Source organism: Panthera leo, chromosome D3 (assembly GCF_018350215.1).
Source record: "Panthera leo isolate Ple1 chromosome D3, P.leo_Ple1_pat1.1, whole genome shotgun sequence".
Lineage (NCBI taxonomy): Eukaryota > Metazoa > Chordata > Mammalia > Carnivora > Felidae > Panthera > Panthera leo.
Genome location: NC_056690.1, coordinates 57,085,239 through 57,112,494, shown reverse-complemented (window position 1 = coordinate 57,112,494; position 27,256 = coordinate 57,085,239). Strand labels below are relative to the sequence as shown.

Genomic DNA, 27,256 nt, shown 5'->3' with positions numbered 1-27,256 from the left:
ATAAAGTCACATTCTGAGGTACTCAGGGTTAGGGCTTTATCCTATCTTTGTTGGGTGACGTAATTCAGCCCATAACAGTGTCTTTGCAGATGTAGTTAGGAAAGAGGAGGACATACTGAATTAGAGTTAGTCCCAAATCCAATATAACTGGTATCCTTATAAAAAGGAGAAACACAGAGACACAGAAAGTATAATGCCATGTGTAGACAAAGGCAGAATTTGCAGTGAGATTGGCAGTAATCATGGAAGGGAGGAAGGGGGCATGAAACAAATTATTTCTCAGAGTTTCCGTTGTTTTCTCTCTTTTTAGGTGTCAAATGCATGTATTTTATCCTCAAGGCTGTTTTTCCCTCCCTCAATCTTTTTCTCCATCTGTGGTTTAGTTTGGAAAATTTTTTTTAATGTTTATTTTTGAGAGTGAGACAGACACAGAGTGCGAGTGAGGGAGGGACAGAGAGAGGGAGACACAGAATCTGAAGCAGGCTCCAGGCTCTGAGCTATCAGCACAGAGCCCAATGTGGGGCTCAAACCCACCAACTACAAGATCATGACCTGAGCTGAAGTCGAACGCTTAACTGACTGAGCCACCGAAGTGCCCCTAGTTTGGAAATTCTTTAATGACTTGTGTTCAAGTTCACTGATCTTTTTTCCTACTGTGTCACATTAAATTGATTTTTTAAATATTATTCAATTTTAGGATTCTTTTCTCCTTTCCAGTTTCTAAATTTCTTCTGAAATTTTCCACATTTTGATGATATCAGTTTTTTATCTTAAAAGAAATCCCGGGGCGCCTGGGTGGCTCAGTCGGTTAAGCGTCTTACTTCAACTCAGGTCACGATCTCGCGGTCCGTGAGTTCGAGCCCCTCGTCGGGCTCTGGGCTGATGGCTCAGAGCCTGGAGCCTGCTTCCGATTCTGTGTCTCCCTCTCTCTCTGCCCCTCCCCCGTTCATGCTCTCTCTCTCTCTGTCTCAAAAATAAATAAAACGTTAAAAAAAAAAATTAAAAAAAAAAAAGAAACCCCATTTTTATTGATGAACTTATCTGCTAATTCCATCATCTAGGTCATCAGTGAGTCTTTTTGTTGACTATTTAAAAAAAAATCTACTTTCTTGTTTCCTCATTACTTTTCACCCTATACTGGACAACTCAACATTGTGATTGGTGCACCAAACAGTTCTGTATTATGTCCTCTTCTTCTGAAGACTGTTTATCCAAGTTAGCAGATTGTTGGCAGATCAGCTTGATGTTGCAGAGGCCTGGTTTTATATTTTGTTAAGTATGGTCTTTCTGCATTTTGTCCTTGGCCCTAGGAATAGCCCCAAGTCCTTAAGAAATGGTCTTTATTCCTACACAGGGCCTTGGGTTTCAATACATAGGCATACTTTGTTTTATTGAACTTCATTTTATTGTTTCATGGACACTGTGTTTTCTACAAATTGAAGGTTTGTGGAAACCCATTGAGCACCTCTACTGGCACCATTTTTCAAGTGGCATTTGCTCACTTCATGTCTGTGTTTCACTTTTTTAATGGTTACAATATTCCAAACTTTTTCATTTTTATTATATTTGTTATGGTGATCAGTGATCACAACTTACTCAAAGTTCAGAGAATGGTTTAGCATTTTTTAGCAATATTTTTAAATTATGAATGTACATGGTTCATGTTTTTAGACGAAATGCTATCACACACTCAACAGATTACAATATGGTGTACACATTACCTTTATATGTACTGGGAAGCCAAAAAAAATTGATTTGACTTGTTTTATTGCGATATTTGCTTTATTGCAGTAGTCTGGAATTGAGCCTACAGAATCTCCAAAGGTATGCTCGTAAAGTCTAAAGTGTTGATCAAGCGCCTCCAAATGGGAAGTTTTTTCTGTGGACTTCTTGGAGTCTCATCCTGCGCACATTCAAATCATTCCAGCAGTTGAGGAAATTCATATGCAGATTTGGGGACTCCTCTGTGACTCCCTCTTTTAGATATTCTCCAATCTCCAGCCACTCTGCTCATAAATACAGTCTCTGACTCCTTGGTCTAAGACAACAATTTCTATCTGTATGACCACTACCTCTAGTGTGTTGTGTACATTGGAAATGTTCTTTGGGGAAAAGACATACATATGTTACCTTATATAGAAGGTCCTTTTTAATAAGGGTTGAATCCTCTACATTTTGTGTCCTTTGTTCATTTCCCAAGGCTTTAAAATGTTTAAAAAATTGTTGTCCAGGACTATTAATTTATTGGCAGGTTTAATCTGACACAAGCTTTCATCACTTTGCCAGAACTTTGTTTTGGTAATACCTTGGTGGCTCATTTTCTCTTTTTAATAATTTCATAATTAACTTGTGAGCATATAGGGGCCTGGATTAATGTTTCCCCCCTCCCCCCACCCAAAGAAATACTGTATTCTCATTGTTTCCAGCAAGTGCCATAAATCTAGATTCACTCTATTTTCTTGATCTGCAGACTTTGTAACTGTGGTTTTAAACTCTTGATCTATTTAAAAGCAGGCCTTGGGGTGCCTGGCTGGTTCAGTTGGTGGAGCGTGCCGCTCTTGATCTTGGGGTTGAGTTCAAGCCCCATGTTGGGTGTAGAGATTACTTGAAAACAAAATCTAAAAACTAGGCCTTATGATCACAGTGGTGGCATCATCCTTGCCACCATTTACTACCTAGAAAAAGGGCAGAGTCTGTCAGATTTTACCCTTTGGTTTCCTTTACAAGGCAGACTTCTTTATGCATCCTTTTACTTATAGAGCTCTCTGAATTTTCCAATTTTATGTAGGGATCTTTAGTTTAATTCCCCAGCTTTGTTCAGGGCCAAGGCCTAGGAACTATCATTCCCCAAGCCCTGGTTATTCTATTTTGTTCTTAGGAGAGGAAAGGCTTTCACGTTTAACCATTACCTCTGTGACTTGTGTACTTATCTTCCCCCCTGCCTCACCGGACCGTAGGGTTTTCCCATATTTTCTTGTGAGTTCAGTTGAATATGTTTGTTGCAATTTAGCCAGTCTTTGGGTATTGTGTAGCAGTGGAAGGCTATTTAGAAAACTCTGATACCAGCAGGGTATTTTATTTCCCCCCAGCACTTTATTGAGGTATACAGATGGCAGAATGCATATATCCCAAGTATATAGCTCAGTAAAACTTTAAATTATCTAAATAATTTGCATTATCTGAATCAATTTATAGACTACTTCCATCATTCCAGAAAGTCTTCTCATGCCACTTCCAAGTCTATACTCACCCAAAGGTAAGCACCTTAGGTTAGTTTGGCCTATTCTTGAGCTTCATATAAAAGTAGTATGTCTAGCATTCTTTGTTTAATACTTTTTCTATTTATCCCTATTGTATCAGTAATTCATTTTTTTAAAATTGTAGACTAGTATTTCAATAACTATTTGATTATCCATTATCATGCTGATTGGTATTGGTGTAGTTTCTAGTTTGAGGGTTATTTTACATCTGCTTTGAATATTCTTGTATGCATCTTAATGTGGGCATATCCCCTCATTTCTCTTGGGTTTTATCTCTAGAAGTGAAATCAGAGTAGGCATACATTTACATTTATAAGAAACTGGGAAGCTGTTTCCTCAGGTGATCATACTTACACTTTTGCCAGTTTCTACACCTTCTCACCCTCTGGGCAAGTGTGCAACAGTTATTTCCTGGTGGTTGCATTCTTCCTTCCCTCATGGCTGATGCTGAACACCCTTCCCTATGCTAATTGCGCATTTGGATAGCTTCTGTGAAGTGTGTATTCAAGTCACTTATTAACTTTTATATTGTGTTGCTTTTGCAGTGGCTTTTAAAAGTTGTTTTTCTGCATACAAATCCTTTGTTATGTGTACTGCAACTATTTTGTCCTTGGCTGCAGCATGGTTTTTCACTTTATCTTTTTGATGAGAAGAATGTAATTTTGGTGAAGTCAAAGCAGTTTTCTTTTATGGAGTTTATTTTGTGTCCTAAGACATCTTTGCCTATCCCAAGAGTCACGAAGATATTTTCTTCTAGATTTATTGTTTTGTCCTTCACATTTAGGTCCTGTGATCCATTTTGAAAACATTGTGCATTGTGTGAAAGTATCAATATTCAGAAAGTTTCTCCATGGAGTTGCTTGTGTTTTTTTTGTTGAAAAGCCAATGACCATATACGAGTCTGCTTCCCAATTCTCTTCTATCCACTGATCTATTAGTCCTGAACCCTAGTACCACTCTCTTAATTACTGTAATTTTAAAGCAAGTCATGAAATTGAGTAGTGTTAAGTCTTCCAACATTTGCCCCCTCCTTCAGGACTATCTTGGTTGTTCTGGGTCTGTTGGATTTCCATATATATCTGCAAATTTCTACAAGAAAGCCTCAGGGGAAGGATTGTTTTTTCACTGAAATTTGAATTGATTTCTGTAAATCAATTTGTGGGAAACAGATCTTGATATTATGCAGCCTTTCAATTCATTAACATATTTATTGCAGTGTTCTATATACTTTCAGCAACATTTTGTAGTTTTCGGGATAGAAGTCTTACGTATCTCTTGTTAACATTTTAGATATTTGACTTATTTGATGTGATCACAGATGGTAATTTTAAAATTTAATTTTTAATTGTTGCTATGTATAGTCAATACAGCAGAGTTTTGCCTCATTTCCTTAAAATTATTAGTTTTTGGTAGATCAAGCAAATTCTTTATCTTCAGGAAGTCAGACAATGGGAGAAGTGTTGCATAATTGAAAACATCTAATTTTCCAGAGTAAAAAAATGGTTCACTCTTTGTATACCTCTGCTCACAGTTACCACCTAAGAAACCCTACCTTCTGATTTTCTTTCTCCTTAAAAGAACATGTAATTCTGAGTTCAATTTACTCTTGGTGTGCTTCTTGAAAGATGGGGAGAGCACCAGATCTTTACAGAGGAACTTCTGTTTCTCAGCTAAATGTAGAATAGGAAAATGAGGACATGTCCTACATGCTGCCCTTCACTTATATTTTCAGGGTGCCAATCAGAACAGAAAGACATTAAAATGGATTGGGATGGGAGGAAGGTGAATAAATTTGAAGATTCAGATTATTCTTGTCACATTGGTGAATTCTTCACTGGTCAAATAATCCCCTCTTTTCATCCTTTGCTTTCTTTTTGATTCATTCTTTTCTTCCCAATTTGACTTAGAGCGATTAGCATACGGCCTGATCTACAAATAGCTGTAATGATTAGGGATCCATTTTAACTTCAAATAAAACCAATGTAAGGCACAACTATTCAGGAATATTTTATATTTTCAAAGTATTTATGAATTCTTTAATTAGAAAAATAAAGGCAACGGGATTATCTATCAGGTTCTAAAAGTACCCATGAATTAAATCACTCACATCCCCCTCTTAAAAAAACAAAACAAAACCTTGAATCACATTGCTATTTAAGCTTTCTTACAATAAGGAATAAGACCAAGCTATACTAGAGTACAAAAACCTGAAATTCTGAGCATGAAAATAATTTATTAGACATCTGGTTTATTCGAACATTAGGCCTACTGAAGACAGAATTAACAGAGCTCATGGAGTAGGAAAAACACACACACACACACACACACAAAAACAAAAACAACCCATCCAGCACCTGCTTCACTGCAAATTTCCTGGGGACAAAATGTATGCATTCTGTACTACAGTCTCACTCTAAACCATCCATATGTGTTTGATGCTGATTAACCTGAATAGGAGATGAGAAACTTTCTATACACTCAACTTGGCAAGTAGCCATTAGTGATGCAACTTTCAGAAACATTCTTAGGCACAAGAACTAGCACTGCCTGCAGTGAGAGTCTTTGATAATCAAAGAAAAGAATATCACTAAATATATTCTTACAAATAAGAAAATACAAGCACTTTTGCCAATGGACTGCTTTACATATCAGTTAAGATGTCACAATGAGATCTTCTATGAAATTAAAACACTAATTGTTATACTCAACTTTTAATCGATTCTGAAGTTATACTGTGGTATTAAAAATTAGAGGAAAAAACTGATTTAATCTAAATAGAATTTAGGGAAGAAATGCAGGACTAATATATAAGAGTAGCTGCACTTCTTTGGTTAACTCATTAAAAAAAATCAAACATTTTCAAATTAAAAAAAAAAAATCACCATTACAAGAATCTAATCTAAATATGCACCTGACAATAAAGCACATCTGAGTATGCAGTGAAAAAAGTTTTCCAAAAAATCATCAAATGGATCCTCTCCAAATACCCAAATAATCACTTCTGCAGGCCTTTTGTTGAGTGGAATCATAAAGAACTGAAGATTTATTGCTGTGAAAACAAATCTGTAGTACAGTAGTATGAATCTTGGGTATTAAGCATAATCAGCTGAATCAAGTTAAGAAGTTCAAACTCTAATAGGAAATTTTGTGTGTGTGAAAGTCAATAGCCAGTTGACCCAAGAGCAACTGAGAGATCTAACCTGTTCAGTGAGACCAGACATTGTTAAATCTTCATTCTTTGAAGGCAATTAGAAATTACAATTTAAACAGCCCATAAACCAAATAAAACAAAATTGAAGAAAGCAATTAAAACTACGTTCAAAGAGCCATTTTTTTTTTTTAGCTCAATTTCAGCACCCCAAGGAAAAAAAGCATCCATGACTATCACAGATGAAAACAAAATGTCACTGGAATCCGTTATTTTTTCCCCACTGAGGTATAAAATCTATATAGAAATTTGATACTATACTATAACAAATTGTACTTCTCATAGTTCTGTTTTAATTTCCTTTAAACCCTGTTTAATATAGTTTTTTCTTAAATTGTAAAAATGTTGTTTTCATGATTCTGAAACTGGTTCCAGTTCTTTTTCACTTATTTTTCTATCAATATTTAATATACTGGTTACCAGTCCTAATCAGAAAAAAAATCTTAGAAATCTCTTCATTAGGACAGCACATTCAGTGAAAGTTACTGATGTGCAAGCAAACCATGAAAGGTGCAGCTCCCCGGAAAGCACGTTTGTTGACTGCTTCACTGCCTGAATATTCTTTACAATGATTCTTGATGAAAGACTCTTTCCATTGTGTAAACATCAGTGTGCGCAGTCTTGCTACTCTGTAGTTTCACGTCCTTGGACAAGAAGGCTGGTTCACAGCTAGTGAAAAGCGAGAGGAGTCTAAGTTTCAATGGCTGATAAACCTTACATCCCCACAGGAGGAAAGCACTTTTCCTTTTTTGCTACTTAAGAATGTGGCAGAAATGTATGCTGAGGTAGCCCAGTCAATCCTTATTTTTTTTTCTTCTTTTTCCTTTTTTGTAAATTTGGTCTCAGAATATTTCTGGAAGGGTGACGTTTCGAAGAAGCCACTGCTGGGACCGGCTTCCATTGCAGTCTCTTATGCTGGGCACCTGGCTGTCCTCTTCTGTGGCTTTATCCAGGCACTGATTACTGTTCACATGCTGCAGGGTTAATTTCTGCAAGTGACAGAAAAGAAATCTTAACATGAACGTGACAGAAAAAAACTCAAACATCTCAGCCATCGTTTCTGACGAGTATTAAACTGCCCTGTAGAAAAGGTGTCTACGTTAAGACCACCTTAAGAGCTATGTGGGAGGGAGAAAGGCACTGGGGTGCAGTGGGCTACAATGAATTTAAACGAACATGACCACAATGCTAGCTACTCCCAATTCTGCACAAGCTCTAACACTGAGAAATTTCACTTTGTGTGCTTCAGCTTCCTTTAAAAAAAAAAAAAAAAAAAAAAAAAGATCAGATTAGTGGTTCCTAATTTAGGATCCTCAACCTATTTTCAAAAGCTATTTCAAAATTGCTTCATTTCCCTGTGATAAGGCTGTTCAAATTAATTCTATGATTCCAAACCTCATGTCCTTAAAATTCAGGTCCTTTTGAAGACTCAAAATCTTAAGAGATCATCTTAAAGCAGCCATTAATAAATGGGTGACAGATGGTGCTATGTAACTTTTTATGTACTCATTTGTACTCCAGACTCAATACTGTCAAGTTGATATTTAGAATAATTTCAAAATGTCAGGACAGAGTTATCAGAGTGATTAGCCTAGGTCAGTTTATGTGTCTGTTACCGCACGCTGGTCACCAGCATGGTCACACAGCCAACAGCTGTGTAGGAACATGAGTTAACCATTATCCTGTAAATGTATACAACTGTTAAGAAAGTGTGAAATATGTTTACTAACACATTTATCGGACTCTTACTCATCCCTCTAATGTAATTCTTTTATCTGGAACATTTCATTTTCAGGGACTGTCATCACTGTGTTCAAGAGAGGACCCAGTCAGCACTGACTACTCTCCACACAGGAGAGTAGTTTTTTGTTTTTTGTTTTTTTTTTTTAACGTTTATTCACCTTTGAGAGACAGAGATGGAGCATGAGCAGGGAAGGGGCAGAGAGAGGGAGACACAGAATCCGAAGCAGGCTCCAGGCTCTGAGCTATCAGCACAGAGCCCGACGCGGGGCTCAAACCCACAAACTGTGAGATCATGACCTGAGCCGAAGTCAGACCCTCAACCAACTGAGCCACCCCAGCACCCCAGAAAAAGCTTAATTAAGGCAACTAGATAAACAGGTGACAGATAACTGACTGTAACCTTTTAAGCAGAGAATAAAAGCTATAATTATCATTGCAGAGTCTACTTGCAACCTAATAAAGGTAATTTGCTGGCTCCTGCCCCTAATCTCTAGTATAACTAGGTCAAAATCTGCATTTCGAAAGGACAGAGCCATGCATCAAAGCAGAAGCGTCTGGTGTCATAAATGGAATGTGATATAGAATATAAATAAGACTCTAAGACGTAAGAATATATAAATCTAATCAAAGACCTATGGTATTATGCAAAGAATCCTGGATCAAGAGTGGCAGGTCTGAGACCCGGTTCCATCATTTTACCTGCTCCGTGACCCTGGGGCAAGTTCCATTCTGGGCTTCAGTGTCTCTACGTGTATAAAACAAGGTCCTGGGTTTTATTTCTATGGTTCCTTTGGAGCCTTCGGTTTCATGATTTTAGGTTTAGATTATAAATCACTGACATGAATATTTTATTTCTCCAGATTGCTGTGGTTGAGACTGATGGAGGCAGGACACCGCCGACAGGCTGTTCTGGAGCTCCCCATGCAGTTGGCTCAAGCTGTGGGACCTGCATCGCAGCGTGACTCCTCCCTTTGCCCAATTCTGCTTTGTCCTTTTCACAGGCGTTGATCCAAAGGGTGCTCCCTAATAAACACTGTGAACACTGAACTTTATCTTGTGAATACTGAACTAACTTTATCTGATAGAACCCAGCCTGCAAAACTAAAATTTTACCTCAGAGAAGACACCATGCAAAGGGCTCCAGAAGTTTTAAAACTACATTCACAACTGGTTCTTTCTAAATACCTTAAACCTACTTTGGCTCCTTAAACTTCTAAGCACACATTTTACTTTTGGAACAACAGGTGTGGCAGATTGCATAGATCATACACAGGCTACGAACATCCACTCCCACTTCCTGTCCCCATCACACCTTAGAGACTGGAAAACTAACGCCTGTTTAACCAGCCTCCCTTGCAGATGGTCACTAGGGGATGAAGTTCTAGCCCATAAGACACAGCAGAGTCTGTGAAAAGAAGTGTGAAAGTACAGGGTATGTTCCAGAAAGAGGAGAGTTGATGATTAAAGGAGACCAGGGTTTGCATATGACCTGGTATAGGGAGAAAAGACAGCCAAAGTCTTAACTGCTAATAAAGTCATGATGCTAATAAAGAAGTTAAAGAAGTTAAAGAAAAAGAGACAGGAATGCTCTGGCTTTGCAGCCAGGAGCTATTTCCATAGTGTCAGGCCGAGGCTAGAGCCACGGTTGGAGAACCAGAGGCAGGAGTGCCAGCCAGCCCCTCGCTTGCTGTTAATACATGTAACACATGATGGTATGTAGAAAGTAAGGTAGGAGCAAAAGTCTTTCCTAAGAGAAAAAAAATCAGTGCTTGTGCAGAAGAAAAAGAACCAGAGAAAGACCTACTGAAGATTCCAGTGCTGGTTCCAGAACCTTAAAGCAAAAGCACAAGCAGGTTAGCCAGATGCAAAGCGCAGGAGTGAGGCTTACTGGGGGTGCTCTGAGTGATCTTTTCTGCACCTGTGTGTGAGGACAGCACACACGGTGTGGTGACAGGAAGAGGTTCCAGAGGAAAGCAAAGGTAAAAAGCTTTGTTACATATGTCACAGAAAAATCATTATGAGCCAGAGAATTTAATTATTTAAAGCTCACCTTTTACCTAAGTGTTTAATTCACTAATTTAAACAGCCTACTCACGTCTCCATTTCTCCCACACTAGACGACTACAGAGCTTGAGGACATACACACAGAAGACTGGCTATAGTGGCAACAAGGACCCAAGAAATGGGGGGCAAGATTAATTACTGGGGAGATTAAAACATGTTTGTTTTTCCCACCTGTAGGTTTTTAGATGTAAGAACAATTTGATCCATCTTCAAACTTTACAAGAATTCATTCTTTTTGCCGTAAAGAATTTTTTTAGCTTCACAACACACATAATTTCATTCCTCTATGCAAGTGGAAAACTTACCACTGGGTCATACTCCCAAAGCTGGTTGCCTTTTAGGTGGTGGCATTTGAGCATTGTGACTGGGCCATTAAGTTTGGAGACATCCAAGCAAAGGTCATCTGTTCTAATTTCTTTGTTGGCAGTATAAGAGAAAACCTGAAAAACAAAAATGCACACGTATAAGCTTTAACAATAAAAGAAACTAGCCAGTAATCTAGCAGAGAAAAAAAACAAGTATCTCAAGATATTTGATTTCTGAACTTTATTAACGTAGTATTAGGAGAATAAATGATTCCGAAAAAGCTACCACAAATTTTACATACAGGATAGAAAAAATGACCGTGAGCTCTCTGTATACACTGAGTGTATTGTCAAGGGCTATCAAAAGCTGTTCGACTATAAAGGGCAAAATAAATCTCACGCAAAGCAATGTAAATACGGTTCTCACAAGGGGCCTTTTATAAATGTTTCCATTTAAAAACAATCATTAGACTGAAGGCTCCCTTCTCCTAGAGGTTTTTAGAATTGTCTCTTCATAGGTACGAAAATATTTCCTGAATGACGTCATGAGATAAAAGATTCAAACAAATCCAAAAATTATTCCTTTTATTTATTTCTAACATTTATTCATTTTTCAGAGACAGAGACAGAGCATGAGGGAGATAGGGGCAGAGAGAGAGGGAGACACAGAATCTGAAGCAGGCACCAGGCTCTGAGCCTGACACGGGGCTCAAACTCACAGACCATGAGAATATGGCCTGAGCTGAAGTCAGACGCTTAACCAACTGAGCCATCCAGGTGCCCCCAAAATTATTCCTTTTAAAGCTTTACTAAAATACTCACCTGGTTACCTCCCATACCGTGACAGTTAAAAATTCCAACTTTTTCATTCTCTTTTCTAGCCATGTTATCTAGACACTGATTTGTTTCCACATTTCTTATCTATGGAACAGTGAATAAAGAAAATACAAGGTGTTAGATAAACAAGACATACATATAGATGCATATGGACATTAAAGTCAATCGAAACTCTCTACCACATACATATACACAGTGTAGACTGACGGCAGAATGCTCAGTGGCTTCAATACACTATCAATTCCTTCCAGTTTACTCACATTCCAAGTTCCATCTTGATGACTGCCTTGGAAAGAGAAATAAGAGATGTCCTCTTGTTGGGTAAAATATTTGGTAAACATCAAGATGTCTAATGGCAACTGAGGTTCTAAATTATCAGGGACCCTTAAAGACTTGATGTAGGAAAAGAAGGGAGCTTTGCATCATTGGAGTAGATACTCCTGAACATAAATATGATCTTGATGTCCTCCTTAACCTAGCAGGAAAATAACTACTGACAGGATGGTTTGGGAATATGATACAGTACATCCCTATGAAAGTTGTTTTAGGATGTACCTAAATTGTTTGAGATTACACAGGGTATACAGTAGTTATGAGCTTTTAAAACACCGGGTTTGACAAACAAATGTGGAAACCCCAACTTAGGGCCTGGCAGGGAGAAATGTGTGGAATGACAGCAAGACAGACAACTTCCTGTGTTGCTGTGTTAATTAGCACTAATAGAACTTTCTGTAATGATGGAAATGTTCTATACTTGTGCCATCCAATATGGTAGCCCCTAGCCATATGTGGCTATTGAGTACTTTATTATATTTTTTTCTTTTACTTCTTGCTATTGAGCATATCCATTCCTGGGAAACAGGCAGGAACCTATAGCCCAGATTTCTTAGTTTTTGCTATAATCTCCTCTAGGATCTTGGCACTTCCACTGGGCAGAACAACACAGGCAGTTTAAGGACTTCTCAATTCTAATATAATGGAATCTGGATTCACTCTTTCCCTCACTGCAATAAGAGAAATATTGGTGGATATGAGAAAGAGTATGGGTGTGAATGGTTAAGAGCACAAATTCTCAAGCCATACTGCCTATGTTCAAATCCTGTCTCTTCCATTTTGTGTTTAAACCATTTACTTATGCCTCAATTTACTTATGGTTAAGTGGGGATAATAGTACCTCTATCTCATAGTGTTGATATGAGGATAAAATGAGTTAATGTTTGTAAAGCACTCAGACCAAGACATAGAGTTGACATGGAGTTCATACTCACTAAATCTTAGGATTATTAGATCTGTCTGGGGAAGACATTGGTTAGTCCTTAAGACTGGCTAAACTGTGAAAGATCTGACTTACTTGTTATCTGTGGTTGTTGTTTAGTGTATTTATCTCCTGGATTAACAGGTCTGAAACTCATTTATTCAGTTTCAGGTCCTACAGGAGCCATGAAAGTCAGACTTAGTAAAGGCAGAGACTCTAAATTCATACCTTCTCATTCCCCTTTCTACTCTAAAATTCTATGATCTCAGGCTTCTCTAGACCCTTTGAAGCATGACAAAAGATCCCTGAAAGGCTAAATTCCAGTTTCTAGCATAGGAAAGCTCAACCAGGTGGAGCTATGGTCCCAGTACGAGACCCCCAGCTGCACTGGGGTGGGTGCTTGAGAATGACCCCAGCACCAGAAGTCAGAGCTTTAATCTGCCTAGTGTGGCCTGATACTGAGGGCAAACAAGCTTAAGACCATCTGCTTAGTTAAAAAGACAGTGTGACAAGTAAGCCACAGTGGGTAAAATCTGTTCCTTTTACAGAAAGCCAGCTGGCAAGAAGCAGGTAAAGAGCAAACTTGCCTGGGCAATCATCTACTGTGGGTTAGACAAGTGGCTCTTTGTAATATGCCTGGATCCTGGCCCAGCTAACAATGCCTAGGTGTTATCCAAAATTGGGTCAGTTCAAGGAAAAAAACCCCAACTCATTCCCTCTATTCTGAAGGCAAGTTATAGGAACAACTGCTATTCTGGACCGGAATGAGGCTACAGCAAAGGGAACAGAGTCTCATTAATGAATCAAGAAACAGCCTACTCCTCACCTGTTTGAGGATGAATTTCTTAAATTACTACAGAGTTCACACGTAGGGAGCTCAGGTCTCCCCTGAAGTAGCCTCAGTAACTACTAAGGACAAACGGTAGCCTGTACTCGTGCTGGCACGGGCTGAATGGTTTCACTCCGACTCACCACCATCAGCACCGGGCTCCCCTGTGATATATCTGCTGCTGTGATATATTGTCCCATATCCTGCTCTTCTACGTTCATCTCGTCCTTATTCCCTAAGCCCCTAACACCACCAATACACTCTCTCCACTCTCAACTGATGATCTTGTGTTCAAAGAGGACATGGAAGAATCAGAGAACTTCCCACCACAGACTACCCGTCTCTACCCTCCAATCACGACTGACCTTGCATTTGTCCCCACTCCCTCCACTTCCTTCCTACTTCAGTGGACACACTGCCTTCTCATCCTGCCCACCATGACCATCTATTACATCTAAACAACATCTATTACAGGTGACTGCCATTAGTACTCTTTTCTAACATCTTCACATTTTCTCTTTTGGTCAGTTGCATCAGCACAGTTCTGGTTTAGCAAAAATAAACACAAAAAACCCTTTCTTTAGCTCCATATTCCCCTTCAGCCACTATTTCTCTGCTCTCTTTACAACAAAATTTCTTGCAAGACTTGCCCAGACTCATGATCTCCACTTCCTCTTCTTCCTTGAAGCCATCAAGGATTTTGTCCCTACGAACCTCCATGGGAACCCTGCTGACACAGTGAGATGGAGCCCACCAACAACTTCTCCCTTACTAGTCCAGTGGTCAGTTCTCTGTACTAGGCTTACTCAGCAGTCAACCACTTCCTCTTTGTTTTTAAGTTTATTTATTCATTTTGAAAGGGGGGAGGGGAAGAGAGAGAGGGAGAGAGAGAATTCCAGGCAGACACCATGCTGTCAGTGCAGAGCCTGAGTTGGGGCTCGAACTCACAAACTGTGAGATCATGACCTGAGCGGAAACCAAGAGTCGGACTCTCAATCGACTTAGCCACCCAGGTGCCCCAACCACTCCCTCCTTCTTTAAACACATCCTTCACATAGTCTCTGGGATACCCACTCTTAGTTCTCCTATTTCAATGGTCACTCTTTCTCAATCTTTTTGGCTAATTCATTCTTGTTTCAAAATTTCTAAATTGTGGAGTTTTCTAATTGCTTTGTTCTCAATCCTCCCCTCTTCTCAGTCTACACTCACTCCTACCATGGTGATCTCATACAGTTTTGTGGTTTTAAAAATTACCCATATATTGACAACTCCTACATTTAGATCTCCACCCCCAATCTCTCATGCAAACTACAGATTTGTAAATGCAAGTACCTACCCTGTATTTTTACCTGGATCCAATTTAACAGGTCCCAAACTGCACTGCTGAATGCCTGCTGTTACCTTCTCCACAAGCCTTCCCATCTCATTGCCAACTTCCCTGCCCCAGTTTCTCAGGCTGAAATCTTACCATAGTCCTTCATTACGCCTTTCCTTTCACCCCAGCTCTACTCTTGTTCCCACAGACAATCTGACCTTCTCCCAGTGAAAGTTTGCTTGTCTCTCTCTGGCTTCCCATCTCACTCAGAATAAAATCCAGAGTACTTACTGTGGCCTACCAGCTCCATGTGACTTGACCTTCAGTTTGTCTCAATCTCATCTTCTACTACCCTCCCAGTCCCCCTGTTCACTTCATTCCAGACAACTGTCCTCTCTGCTGTTTCTGGAACACGCCAAGTACACTCGTGTCTTAGGGCCTTTGTACCTGTTTTTCCCTGAGCCCAGAACACTCTTTCCCCAGGAATTCATATGGCTTGCTCATTCACTTCCTCTAAATCTCTGCTCAAAAATCAAAACTCTTATATGAGGGGCCTTTTTCAACTACCCAAACAGTACCGCTACTCAGGCCCACCAGCCATTCTCTTTCCCCTTTGCCCTTAGCACCACCTGCCGTACTGTATACTTTAAAAACCTGGCTTCCTCCACAGATTGTAAGATTTGCAAGAGCAGAGACTTTATTCACTGCTATAATCCTTGTACATAAAATAGTGCCTATCACACGGTAGGTATTCAAATATTTATTGAATGAATGAAATAGCTGAAGAAGGGACAGCCTCCTATGGAGTCAGGGGTTACTTTTCCCAAATATCATGAGATTGAATCCTGGGATGGGGCCTGGCTGTGGCCCTGACCACACATATCATTTGCTGCTGTGACTTCTATTATATATGGTCTTTCAACTTTCTTTTTCCCTTCTTTACAATTTATCTTTACTTTGATGTTTGTTAAGCTTTGATTCAGGCTAATTAACACCAGGAGTATATGCTTTCAACTTCATGGGACATTTTGTTAAAGAAGTCTGTCTACTGAAGACACTAATATATTGAAATAAGAGTCCACCTCTGAAAGGTTAAGGGTGGAACATTCTTATTTTAATAACATGAAAAATTAATAAAATTTCAAGTTATGAGGTAGACTGTGTTAACAAGAACTGTCTCACACTTGAAGTTATTTAATTTTAATATGGAGGGATTCTCTTGTTGGATGTTTAAGCTCTATCGTTTTTGATAAATGAGAACACAACAACCACACAGAATATATATATTTTACCTCTCCCAAAGAGAAATAGTGACGTGGAATTTGGGAATCAGGATAAATATTCTCTAGGTACCAAGAGAAAGGTCTGCATTGTAGTTTGTGTCTTAGGCCAAGTCTTGATGATATATCTCCATAATCTACCTTTGTAACACCTGTTGAAAGAAATAATCGACTCTGAATTACTCATGTTCTATTAGGTAACATATTTCTATGTAAATAATGCATTTATTAACAAGCCAGGCAAATGGGAAAAGCGGTATCATTTTGGTGATATGACTACACAAGTGATATACCATGAATCCATTGTTCAAAATATAAAACAAGGAAATATATTTATGTGTTTTTTTTTAAAGAAAAATTAGATTTTCATTGTGAGAATGGAATACAATGCTAGTAATATCACACACAAACATAAGTTATTATGGGATCAGAAAGCTTGAATATGTACGTTTAGGCAAAAACAAGAATCAAGATCTATTTTGCCCAAGTATTAAGCAGTGCAACTGCTTCCAGTCAGGTTTCTCTCCCACAACTCACTGACCTGTGCAAGCTGACTAGCCAGTCTTATGGTAATTAGAAAAGGGGGCTGCAATGGCAACAGCGTCAGGAAGATATAGAGCTTAGGGAACAACTATTCCCACAAAATTCTGAATAGCAGAGAAGTTCCTGTCCAGGTCCCTAGAGGCATGCTACAGTGCTCTGCACTGGCCCCGAGAGACTCCAATCTTCATATAAAAGTTAATCATCACAATTAGGTTAAAAATAGATACAGAACACTGACGACACCTGGGCTAACAGTAACATGTGCGATACTGACCTGGATAACTCATTGTGTTACTATATTAGGCACTTTGCTAAGCACTCTGGCACTGGGTGTGATTTCATTTATTCCTTACGACAACCCCGTGAGGTTGGTGCTGTCCCCCTACTCAAGGCTTTTCTACCCCTTATCTCTCAGATGCATTAAGATCAGGAATAAGAAAGCTATACTCTTGTATTTCTAATGTAAAATAATGCTAACCTGGAGAAATTATATAGAAGAAATTCTTGAACTCATCCATCCACACTTCTGCAAGTCGCCTGTTATTTTTATTGATAATCTGTCCTGTGCCTCCAGGAAATGTGTAAGGTGTGGCTTTCCGAAATACATGTCCGACATGTGAGCAGGTAACAATCTCCAAAGTTCCTCCACACTGCCAGATCTGAAAACAACAGAAAAGAAGACCACATAAGACCCTGATGTTTTTTTAAAAACTGTTCACATCTCTGGATATTCACAGGTAAAACTTCACAGAATCATGGCTATACATCCTCACAGTGGAGCTCCTGCTATATGGTCACAAAGCCAGTGCTTCCTCAGAAGGATACTTTTCTGTAATTTTTGGTTCTGATCAAACCAGAAGTTGAAGGTTAAATTCAGAAAAGATATGTTAAAGGCTAAATGCAGAAAAGATATAAGGTCTAGAGTATTATTTTTTTTAAGTTTATTTATTTCGAGAGAAAGCACATACACATGTGCGCGCACATGAGCGGGGGGCGGGGGACAGAGGGAGGGAGGCGGAGAATCCCAAGCAGGCTCCACTCGGACTGCATGGAGCAGGACGCAGGGCTCCAACTCACGAATCATGAGATCCTGACCTGAGTTGAAATCAAGAGTTGGATGCTTAGCCGACTGAGCCACCCAGGTGCCCCCAGAGTAATGTTTTTCTAACTGGAGGCCAGGACTCATAAAATGATCGTAAGTTCAACTCTGAGGAATGGCAACCAGCACTCACTAACAAGACATACTGTTTCATGAAATTGGTTAGATTTTGTGTGTAGTATACACATGGTTCATGGTCAAAACACTTTTGACCATGCAATATGCAGCCAGAGTCCTATCTACTCCTCCTCCTCCTCCAGACCTGTCATAGCCTGTACATTAAACCGACTGGAAATTGAAACTGGATCTCTCATGAATTATTCACTGGGACAATGACAGCACGCTCTGTCATCTTCATGAGAATAAAAACAAAAGGGTAAAAGAAACATCAAGTTTGGGTTCACATTCTTAGTTTAATGAAATTATCCTTCTGTTCCTTTCAAAATACATTCTTCTGTAAGTCAAAAATCTGCTATTTACACTTAAAACAGATTTTGAGAAGTTCTGATTTTGTTAAATATTCAGTGTCTCTACTTTAAAGTTCTCCCAGGATCACAAAGCGATACAGCTGGATAGGATCTCCCAGATGATCTAGAGTCCAGACCTCTCCTTTTCTAGGGGAGCAAAGTGATCCACTCGAAACAAAATGAGCTAGCTGGTTTAGATTACAGGGCAGTTCAATGTGGTTTCCACTATACGCCAGGTGTCTCAAGTTAATTATTTTCAGAAATACACAATGTCACTTAATGGGTTGATTTTAGTGAATGTGAAATGGTTAAGTGTTTTATATAAGGTTGACTGGGTTAAATTAGAGCAATTTCAGAACTCCGGTCTTTTTCTTTTTATTGAAAAATGTAAAGCCAGTAAAGTGACCAAGTTTTATATAAGAGAGAACAATTTTCACAACAGAAGGACAAAGCATATTACAGAAAGTAAAATTACGTTTTTGGCAGTCAAGTACCATAGTAGCATATAGAAACTACATATTGTTTTTTATTTTTAGAGCTTGAATTACTTCCTTGTAAGTAACAGAAATTCAAAACAACTAGGGGATCTTGTGTAAGTTTTATACTTTAACTATTAAGATAACTGAATTATTTGCTTAAAATATAGTTTATAAAAGGAACCATTAATAGTAACACCTAAGTTTTTATGAAGTGAGGTTCTGGAGTCTGATGAAACTCAGAGTAAATTCAATTTTTATTTTTTATTTAGAGATACATAACATGAATAATTAACGCATACCTATATTTGAGGTTAAGTAAAAGATTATTTTTTGCAAAGGGAACTTACCCTAAAGGAAATCTCTAGGTTTTCTCCTCCCCAAATATCCATTCCAGCATCATATGTTCCAATCTCCTGGAAGTAATCTCTGTCTATTGAAAACAGGCCTCCTGCCATTGTAGGTGTTCTGAAATCCAATCATAACTCTATACGGTCAGTTGTAAGAATTTAAAATTTACAATCAATTTTTGTTTTTAAAAGTAGTTATATTAACTGTATACAATGACAGAATAAATGCTTATTCTCACGCTCTTCAGAAACATTCATAGGCCCCTAAGGACTTTCCATGTTTTTATGATCTGCTATTTGGTCTTCAGGCAGACCTATACCCACTGTGCTGACCGGTGGACCTACTCTTGTCACAGCCTGTGTGTGCCCTGACAGCCTTCTCTGCCCAGTCCCAAGGCCACTCCTGTTTTTAGTACCTTTCCTGGTCCTCAAGTCCTGACTAAGCTTAGTCACCTGAAACTCCTTAAATTGAGGCTAGTTCTCATAATTCTCTCCATCTGACTGTGTATCTTCCCACAGTTCCCAGCAACTACACTGACTATATAATCAACTAGATTCATGTTAGTTAACTCTCACACATGAGGTTTTAAAGTGTGGCAAATATTGCAAAAGATATAGATTAAATAGGACAAAAACAGTGAGACTCTTTTCCTACACCCAACAGAAACCTTTAAGGAAAGGAATGAAGTACACAATGAAATCAATACACTCCTCAGGGGACTGTCATCCTGATCAAGTATGGCACACTCTGTGCAGAAGAGGAGCCCAATTCATCAGCACGTGACCCAGGTATGCAGAGTGGGTGGAAATGACTGGAGTTAAGCAAAGAAATGATAATGAAGGAGGATTTAAATAAACAAATACCCATCAACCATTTGATTTCCATGAAAGATGTGTATGAAGAAAAATGGACTTCAACTAGAAGAAAATAATTAAGTTCCAGGGAAAAAGGAAACTATGGCCATCATATTTCATGATGAATTGTCGCCTGTGATTCCATGTCCTCAAATATATGGATTCTAGGCTGTAAAGAGTGGCAGCATTTGCCTTTCCAGTAGAAAGTCGTTTCCACATAAAAGTTAGAATATACTTTGATTTTAGAAGAGAAAAAGAATGAGAAAAGCCTACTATCTTAGGAGGCAGAGGAAACAGGCCAACACCCACAGAGTTACCATTTAGTACCCAGGTTTCTTGCCCTGGGTTTTGAGCTATCTCTGCATTTCCTGGAATTGTATGCTCAATCTTCTGTTTGCACATGTGTATTTTCCCCCTATTAGAGAAGACTCACAGCTTTTATCAGACTTTTCAAAGAAGCCTACTGTCTACAAAATGTTTCAGAACCTCTGATTTAGATGGTGATTTCTTGAACTGTCAGCAAAAGAGTAGAAAAGTACCTTTGCTAGAAAAAGACTCTGGCAGGGCAGGAGAAAAAGCACAGAATTAATGAAATTCTCCTCAGCTTGGCCAAAACAGGACTTGAGTTCAAGGGAAAGCAGGCCTGAGAAGGCCGGGAAGGGAGAAAGCTAAGGCGTGGTTGGTTCTGAAGGGGCTCTCAACCACTACAGAAGCAGCAGGCTGGTGCTGCTGGACAAATCCCAGGATGGCTCCCAGAGCTCAAGGTCTCAATTTCAAGGTTCTGAACAGCATAAAGATTCTTATCCCTTTCTGAAAAAAAACTACAGATGACCAAATATAAAACAAACGAAAAATCAGAATGTGTCCATGGAAATCCTTTTTTATACTTCTGTCAAGTCTAGTTATTTTTATATCTGAAACAAGCTTTTCTAACCTTATCAGTCAGTAACTATCATCTGAATGGTACAAGTTGGAATTTACAATCTTATTTTTTGGTGCAACGACCCACTTTTAGGTAATATTTTCACATACCAACACTTACAATTAATTAAGGGACAGTTTAATTTAAAGCTAAATATTATTATCCTTAACAATTGAATCTAAGCATAAATCTGACAGATTTACAAAATGTTGTTCATACAGGAATGAAAAAACATATGCATGTTACCATCACTTTTCAGGTGCGCTATTTATATAGATTTATATAAATGAAAAAATCTATATATATAGGCTTATAGAAAGAAAAATTCCAACTTTGTTAAATGATCAGAGTAAAAAGCCCTCTTTAAAATACTAATACACGTGAAAGATGGCTCTTAACTACATATATGGTATACACCTCGTGTATGTATGGTATACATTATACGAAGTATGTGCCTCATGTTTCTCAAAATATACTTAAAATCCTTTTGATAGGATTCCCAAAGCTTCGCTATCCCCCATTGATAACACTTTAGGGAAAATGTTTGACAAATCAATTACCTGACAGGAAGAGTCCGATCACCTTTCCTTCTGTCCATTTCTCTTTGGGGAACAGGATACCATCGAAAATTGAGCTTCCAGTTGAAGCCACCATAGGTCATATCAGAGCCTGCCATGTACTCAAAAGTATCATCGCTGATCACATCAATGATAGGACATACCACTGTTTTTCTAAAATCATAAAAGCAAACAAAAAAATCTTCACAACTTTCCTTTTTGAGGCACAGTATAACAACTATAATTATATGCTAAGTGTGTTTAAAATAAAAATACATTCTATAATGTTAAAAGCAATGATAAAAAAATTTCCTGCTATATCCTACTAAGTTAGCATAATCATTTATCACACTCACTTGTAGCCATTGATAACCTTTCATCCCTTTTTAGTTCATACTTTTACATAACTGCCACATATAAAAACAATCCAGGGGCACAAGGGTGGCTCAGTCAGTTAAGCATCTGACTCTTGATCTCAGCTCAGGTCATGATCTCACAGTTTGTGGGATTGAGCCCCTCATCAGGCTCTGTGCTGACAGTGCAGAGCCTACTTGGGATTCTCTCTTTACCTCTCCCTCTCTCTCTCTCTGCTCCTCCACTGCTCCCTTCTCTCTCTCAAAACAAATAAACTTAAAAAAACAAAATTCCAAATATTTCCAGTTTTCAAAAATAACGCTTTTAATGACTACATAATCATTTTAAAATGATTACTCTTAAAATGAAAACTCTTGGATATGTGTGTTCCTTACAGTTTTTTTGTTGTTCAGTTACTAAGTGGACATGTTCATATAACCAGTATTTTGCTTTTGCTTTAGGAGTAAACTTCCAGTCTTGTATTTCTTCCTACAAACTGTCTGATCACAGATATTTAAATTTTTTTCTATTGGTTTTGTGAGTTTTTATAAATCTGAAAAAACTTCCACATGACCACAGCTCTTTCCTAGGAAAGGGTGCACTGCTCATAGCCTTTGGCAGCCATATTCTAGAGTATGTAACATCCTCAGCATCCCCATCTTTCCTGTCTTATTTAAGAAATCATTCCCAGTCCAAAATTATAAAGGTATTCTCCTATGCTGTCTTCAAAGAGAATTATATTTTTACTTTTCATATTTAAGTCTTTAATCCTCATGGAATTGATTTTGGTATGATAAACAGTAAGTATCCAACTTCATTTATTTTCCTCATGGATAACCAGTTATTACAACACTATCTGATGGTCTTTTTTCCTTCTGCTGTACTAACCAACGCCTCCTCTGTCATAAGTCAAGTTGTTGTGTAAACATGGGATGGTTTCTAGACATTACTGTTTCACGAATTTATTTGTGAACTTCTGCATCAATGTCACTGCCAGGGGCACCTGGGTGGCTTGGGTGGGTGTCCGACTTCAGCTCAGGTCATGATCTTGCTTCGTGAGTTTGAGCCCCACATCAGGCTCTGTGCTGACAGCTCAGAGCCTGAAGCCTGTTTCAGATTCTGTATCTCCCTCTCTCTCCGCCCCTCCCCTGCTCGCACTCTGTTTCTCTCTCTCTCAACAATAAATAAACATTTAAAAAATTTAAAACAAATATGTCACTGCCACAATTAATATAGCCTCAAAATAAGTCTTGATATCTGGTAGAGCCAGCCCTGTTGATACTTCGTCTTCTTCAAGAATATCTCACCTATTTTTTTAAAATATGCATTTCTACATAAATGTTAGAATCAGCTAGTTCCTCCAAGAAAATTCTGTTGCGATTACAACTGGAAGTGCACTGAATTTCTAGATCAGTGTGGGGAGAACTGATATTTTTACCTTTCTATCCATGATTATTATCCTTCTCTCCACTTATTTTCCAGTAAATTTTAAATGTTCTATTTTAGGCATATTTTGTTAAACATATTCCTAATTATAGCTTATTATTTCCTCTGCTATTATAGAAAGGACCTTTTCTTTTTTTCTTTTTACAATTTATTTTCTAACTATTCCTTGCTGGTGTGGAGAAGGCTTTTCTATGGAGATCTTATATTTGACAACACTGCTAAACTGTTATCATGTCTGTTTTGTGTAAGATTTTGTTTTCCATTAAGAACACATCATCTGCAATTGACAGCACTTGTTTTTTTTCCGTTTCCAATCTGTACACCCTTTACTTCTTATATTATTGCAAAACCTAAGGCTTCTATTAATACTGAATGACAGTAGTTAATTCAGGGCATCATAAGGATGTTCTGTATATTTTTAAAAAATTTTTCAACTTTTCTCCATTAATCTGATGTTTGTTAGCTAAGGCTTTTTTTTTTTTTTTTTTTTTTTTTTAGGCCATCCTTTCTCAGATTAGTAAATTTCCATTCTGTAATAGTTCACTAAGTACTTTTAATCATAAGTGATGTTCATTTTAATCATAAATGAACACGTTTTTCTGTATCTACTGAAGAGATCACAGATTTTTAATGATAGGGTTTTAATCATAGTTTTAGAAATGTTAATGACAGTGTATTATGTGAACTGATTTTGTAATATTAAACTAAACCAATTAGTCATGATATGTTCTTTTACATGTTTTTCATATAAAAATAAATGCTATAGTTATTTTTTTTACTCCTAGTAGACTCAGTTTTCTGATATTTTGAGAATTTGGGGTTAGTGTTCATGAGTGGATTTGGATAATTTTCCACATACTTCCCTATTGTCTTTCATGTTAGAGTTCTACTACTCTCACAAAGAGTTCTCTCCTTTTCTATATACTCTGTTTACAAATTCTGTTTCCCCACCGCCACCCCACTCCAAGGTTGAAACAGGCAAGTATTCTTGGGTGCGGTGGGGTTTCTCTTTCTCACTCACACGGGGGCACAAGATCTTAGCTTTACACAGGTGTTTGCTCTTCATCTTCCCACCTCAGGCAGGGCCTAGGCCCGGTCTCCTATCTTCCTGTCGTTTGTCTATCTAAAGGCAGAGAGGCTCTGTGTCCTCTGAGTTTGGCAGGAATTCTCCAAGTGAGAGCTGGCTTTAGTGTTTGGACCACTCTCTTGCCTCACTTTTGAGATCTGCAAAACTTCTGACTTCAGTGCCAGTTCAGCGATGCATTTAGAAATGCATTTTATAACCTATCCAGCATTCAAACTCTTTCAGATGGAAATGTTACTCAGGACACCTAAGGCACCACACAGCCCCAACTAGAAGTTGTGACCGTCATTTCAGTCAACCCCTCTTTAGTTTGTCAGCTCCTCACCCTGCTTTCTCTCCCTGGGGCCAGGCTCTTGCTTATGTGTGCTCTTTATGCAAGCCAGTATTTCCCAAGTCAGTCATCTCCTCAAAGACAACAATTCACAGAGATATTCTCTTCCTTCTTCGGGCTGTGTTCTCCTCCCTAAAGCTGCTGTACCTTCTTGCTGTCCCAGCGCTGGTTTTTCCCTATTTATTCATCTCTGAAAGGGTGAGATGTAGGCTCAGCATTTGCTAACAAACAGAACAGATGCAGTGGCTTGTGCCATGTTTCACTTAACTTGTACTGAGTTCCCCTTCCTAAAGTCAAACCTTTATGTGGAGCTGGCCCAGGCTCAAACTGCAAAGGCAAGAAGAAATTCAACTAATCTGAGTCTAGCAGACTGAAGTTAGCTTCCCTCCTGGTATACAAGAACTGTGCCAGGGACCAGCAGTAGGTCACACTGAAAAATGTGTGCATTGCTCTCACTGCTCTTCCTGCATCCTCAGAGATTATAGCGCTTTTCCATATACAATTAAGCACCTTGGGCTACGATGCTGATCTCCCCACCCCCTCCTACTTCCTGCTGTGCTACAGGCTGAGTGCTGTAGTCTCAATAAGGAAGTGGAGAAGGAGAGGTGACCTGCCTGCCCCAGTTTAGCCTTAGGCAGCAGGGGTGATCAAGGGTTTTATCCTACCTCTCCTGAGTTCACAGCCTTCTGTTCTGCTCCCAATTAATAAATAGAGCATGAGGTGCACATCTGAACAACCTGCTTCCTGATGCAGCCTCATCAACAAGACTGCAAACATTTCTTCACGGTCGCCTTCACTTTTAGTTTAGAGTGTTCTTCACGGGTATTTTAAAGCAAACTTTAGAGGAAATTATTTTTACATTTATTTAAATATACAGAATTCTGCAGTTTACCATACTGTTTAGGACAAACACACTGAAAACAAGTTTATAGACTCTGGAAAATTACCTGTCATATTTGATCCTGGCTAAGAGAGGCTCCAGCCATCCCACTGTACATTCACAGTGAGCATCTAAGAAGGTGATCACCTGGCCTTTAGACACAGCAGCTCCTTTTAATCTAGCTCTGATCAATCCAGAACGTTGTTCCATTCGAATTACATGAACTGGTACTTTTAATTTTTTCACATAACTCTCTAGAGGTCTTTTCAGAAAGTCTGAAAAATTAACAAAACAAAACATCACATGAAAAGACCAACCCGGTGCTACCCAGATGTAAAGCAATTCTGATGTGCGGTATTTCCGAACACTTTCAGGGAGGCTCCCTGACTCACAAACCCATTTCACAGCAGGGAGGCTTTTTCTTTCCTAAGAGCTCATCCTAGAGCTGCCCTACCTTCCTGCATGAAGACTTAGGAGAGAGCCTTTGGGTGCAGGCTCAGTCAAAGACAGGCAGGTCACCACGGTTCCCTAATACCTCTCTTGGCTCAATTCTTCTTTCTCCAACCATGCTTAAATCTCAGGAACAGAAAGAAAGTAGTTCAAGAGCATTAAATCCAGACCTCAATAGAGAGAAGGAACAGAATACGTCACAGCTGTTAGAATTGAGACAATTGTGGGATGTCGTCAAAGGCAGAAACCAACTGTCTTATTGATTACTACAGTCTCTATGGTTCTTGTATTGGGAAGCATGGAGTGAGGTCAAGCTCAGAAGAGAAATGCTGTACTATAAATGCAAGACCAGAATTCCTTAGCAGACAAGTAGGTCTAAGTAACAAAGGTCTTAAGGGGGAATCACAAATGAAGGAGAAGGAGAAATCAGAAAGGATGAGGAAGTGGCTACATGAAACCAGCAACTATCCTGGAGTGTTCAAATAGAGGTTGTGCCCTAAGCCAAGGAAGTCCTGCCTCCAAAATACGTAACACTTTAAAAAGCGGAAACGTCTCAGCTTCCTCAAAGCAAAGAGAAATAATTTTTTCAGATCAGGTTAGTTCATGGAATTTATGCCAGAGAAGCTATTGATGGTGGTTTGGTCAAATGTCTTTCCAACATTCCAACGACAGGATAGGTATGAGGATAATCTCTTTAGGGAAGGAAAATCCTGAGACAGAACTCCTGGGACTCCTAGGACTAGTTCTGTCCCACAGGACTCTAGTAAGAGGTAGGTCCCAGAGATCAGAGTGTATGCATTAAGGGGCTCTTAAAAGAGTAAACATGGGAATCCAAAGGGCTTCCTATGCCGCACAAAGGTTAAGAAAAACAGGGATGACATGGTTCTCGCCTGTCTGAACTAGAACGACTCAAAAATGAAATAATCAGGGACATGAAAATTATGAAAGAGAAAGGCCTATCTATCCCACTATGGAATACTGATTCCATTTCTGCTCATATATTTCCTAAAGTATCTGGGCTAAAAACAGTATCTGTAAAATACTGGGAGTAGAACTCGTACTGAGTCACCACTGTGATTTTATGAAGCAAATCTTAGGGTCAAAAAAATAGAACTCCATTCTGAATAACAAGGTGAGGACAGTACCAATCCCGGGGAAGAGGAAGATTCTGCAATAGCAGCTATCATTTTGTGTCTGTTTAGCATAGTGCCAGGCTCTTTGCACCAACTTAATACCATTTATTCCTTAAAACAGTAACCCTATGAGAATGTCATTACCCGTAACTTAGACACAAAAATTCAAGGCTCAGAATATAAAATGAACCAATCAAAGTGACACAGCTTGTT

The 27,256-nt window shown here is 38.7% G+C and overlaps 1 protein-coding gene across 1 annotated transcript in view; it reads right to left on the bottom strand.

The window, feature by feature from the left end:
• Positions 1-5,473: 5,473 nt before the first annotated feature.
• The window catches only part of GALNT1 (polypeptide N-acetylgalactosaminyltransferase 1), an 80,520-nt gene continuing 58,737 nt past the window's right edge, over positions 5,474-27,256 (bottom strand). Inside the window, exons 6-13 of the mRNA XM_042911340.1 lie at positions 25,528-25,735; positions 21,369-21,539; positions 19,032-19,149; positions 17,118-17,298; positions 16,109-16,248; positions 11,403-11,501; positions 10,581-10,715; positions 5,474-7,457 (exon numbers count right to left, since the gene is read on the bottom strand). Of these exons, the coding sequence (XP_042767274.1) occupies positions 7,311-7,457; positions 10,581-10,715; positions 11,403-11,501; positions 16,109-16,248; positions 17,118-17,298; positions 19,032-19,149; positions 21,369-21,539; positions 25,528-25,735 (1,199 nt within the window). The 3' untranslated portion in view covers positions 5,474-7,310. The remainder of the gene's footprint in view (positions 7,458-10,580; positions 10,716-11,402; positions 11,502-16,108; positions 16,249-17,117; positions 17,299-19,031; positions 19,150-21,368; positions 21,540-25,527; positions 25,736-27,256) is intronic.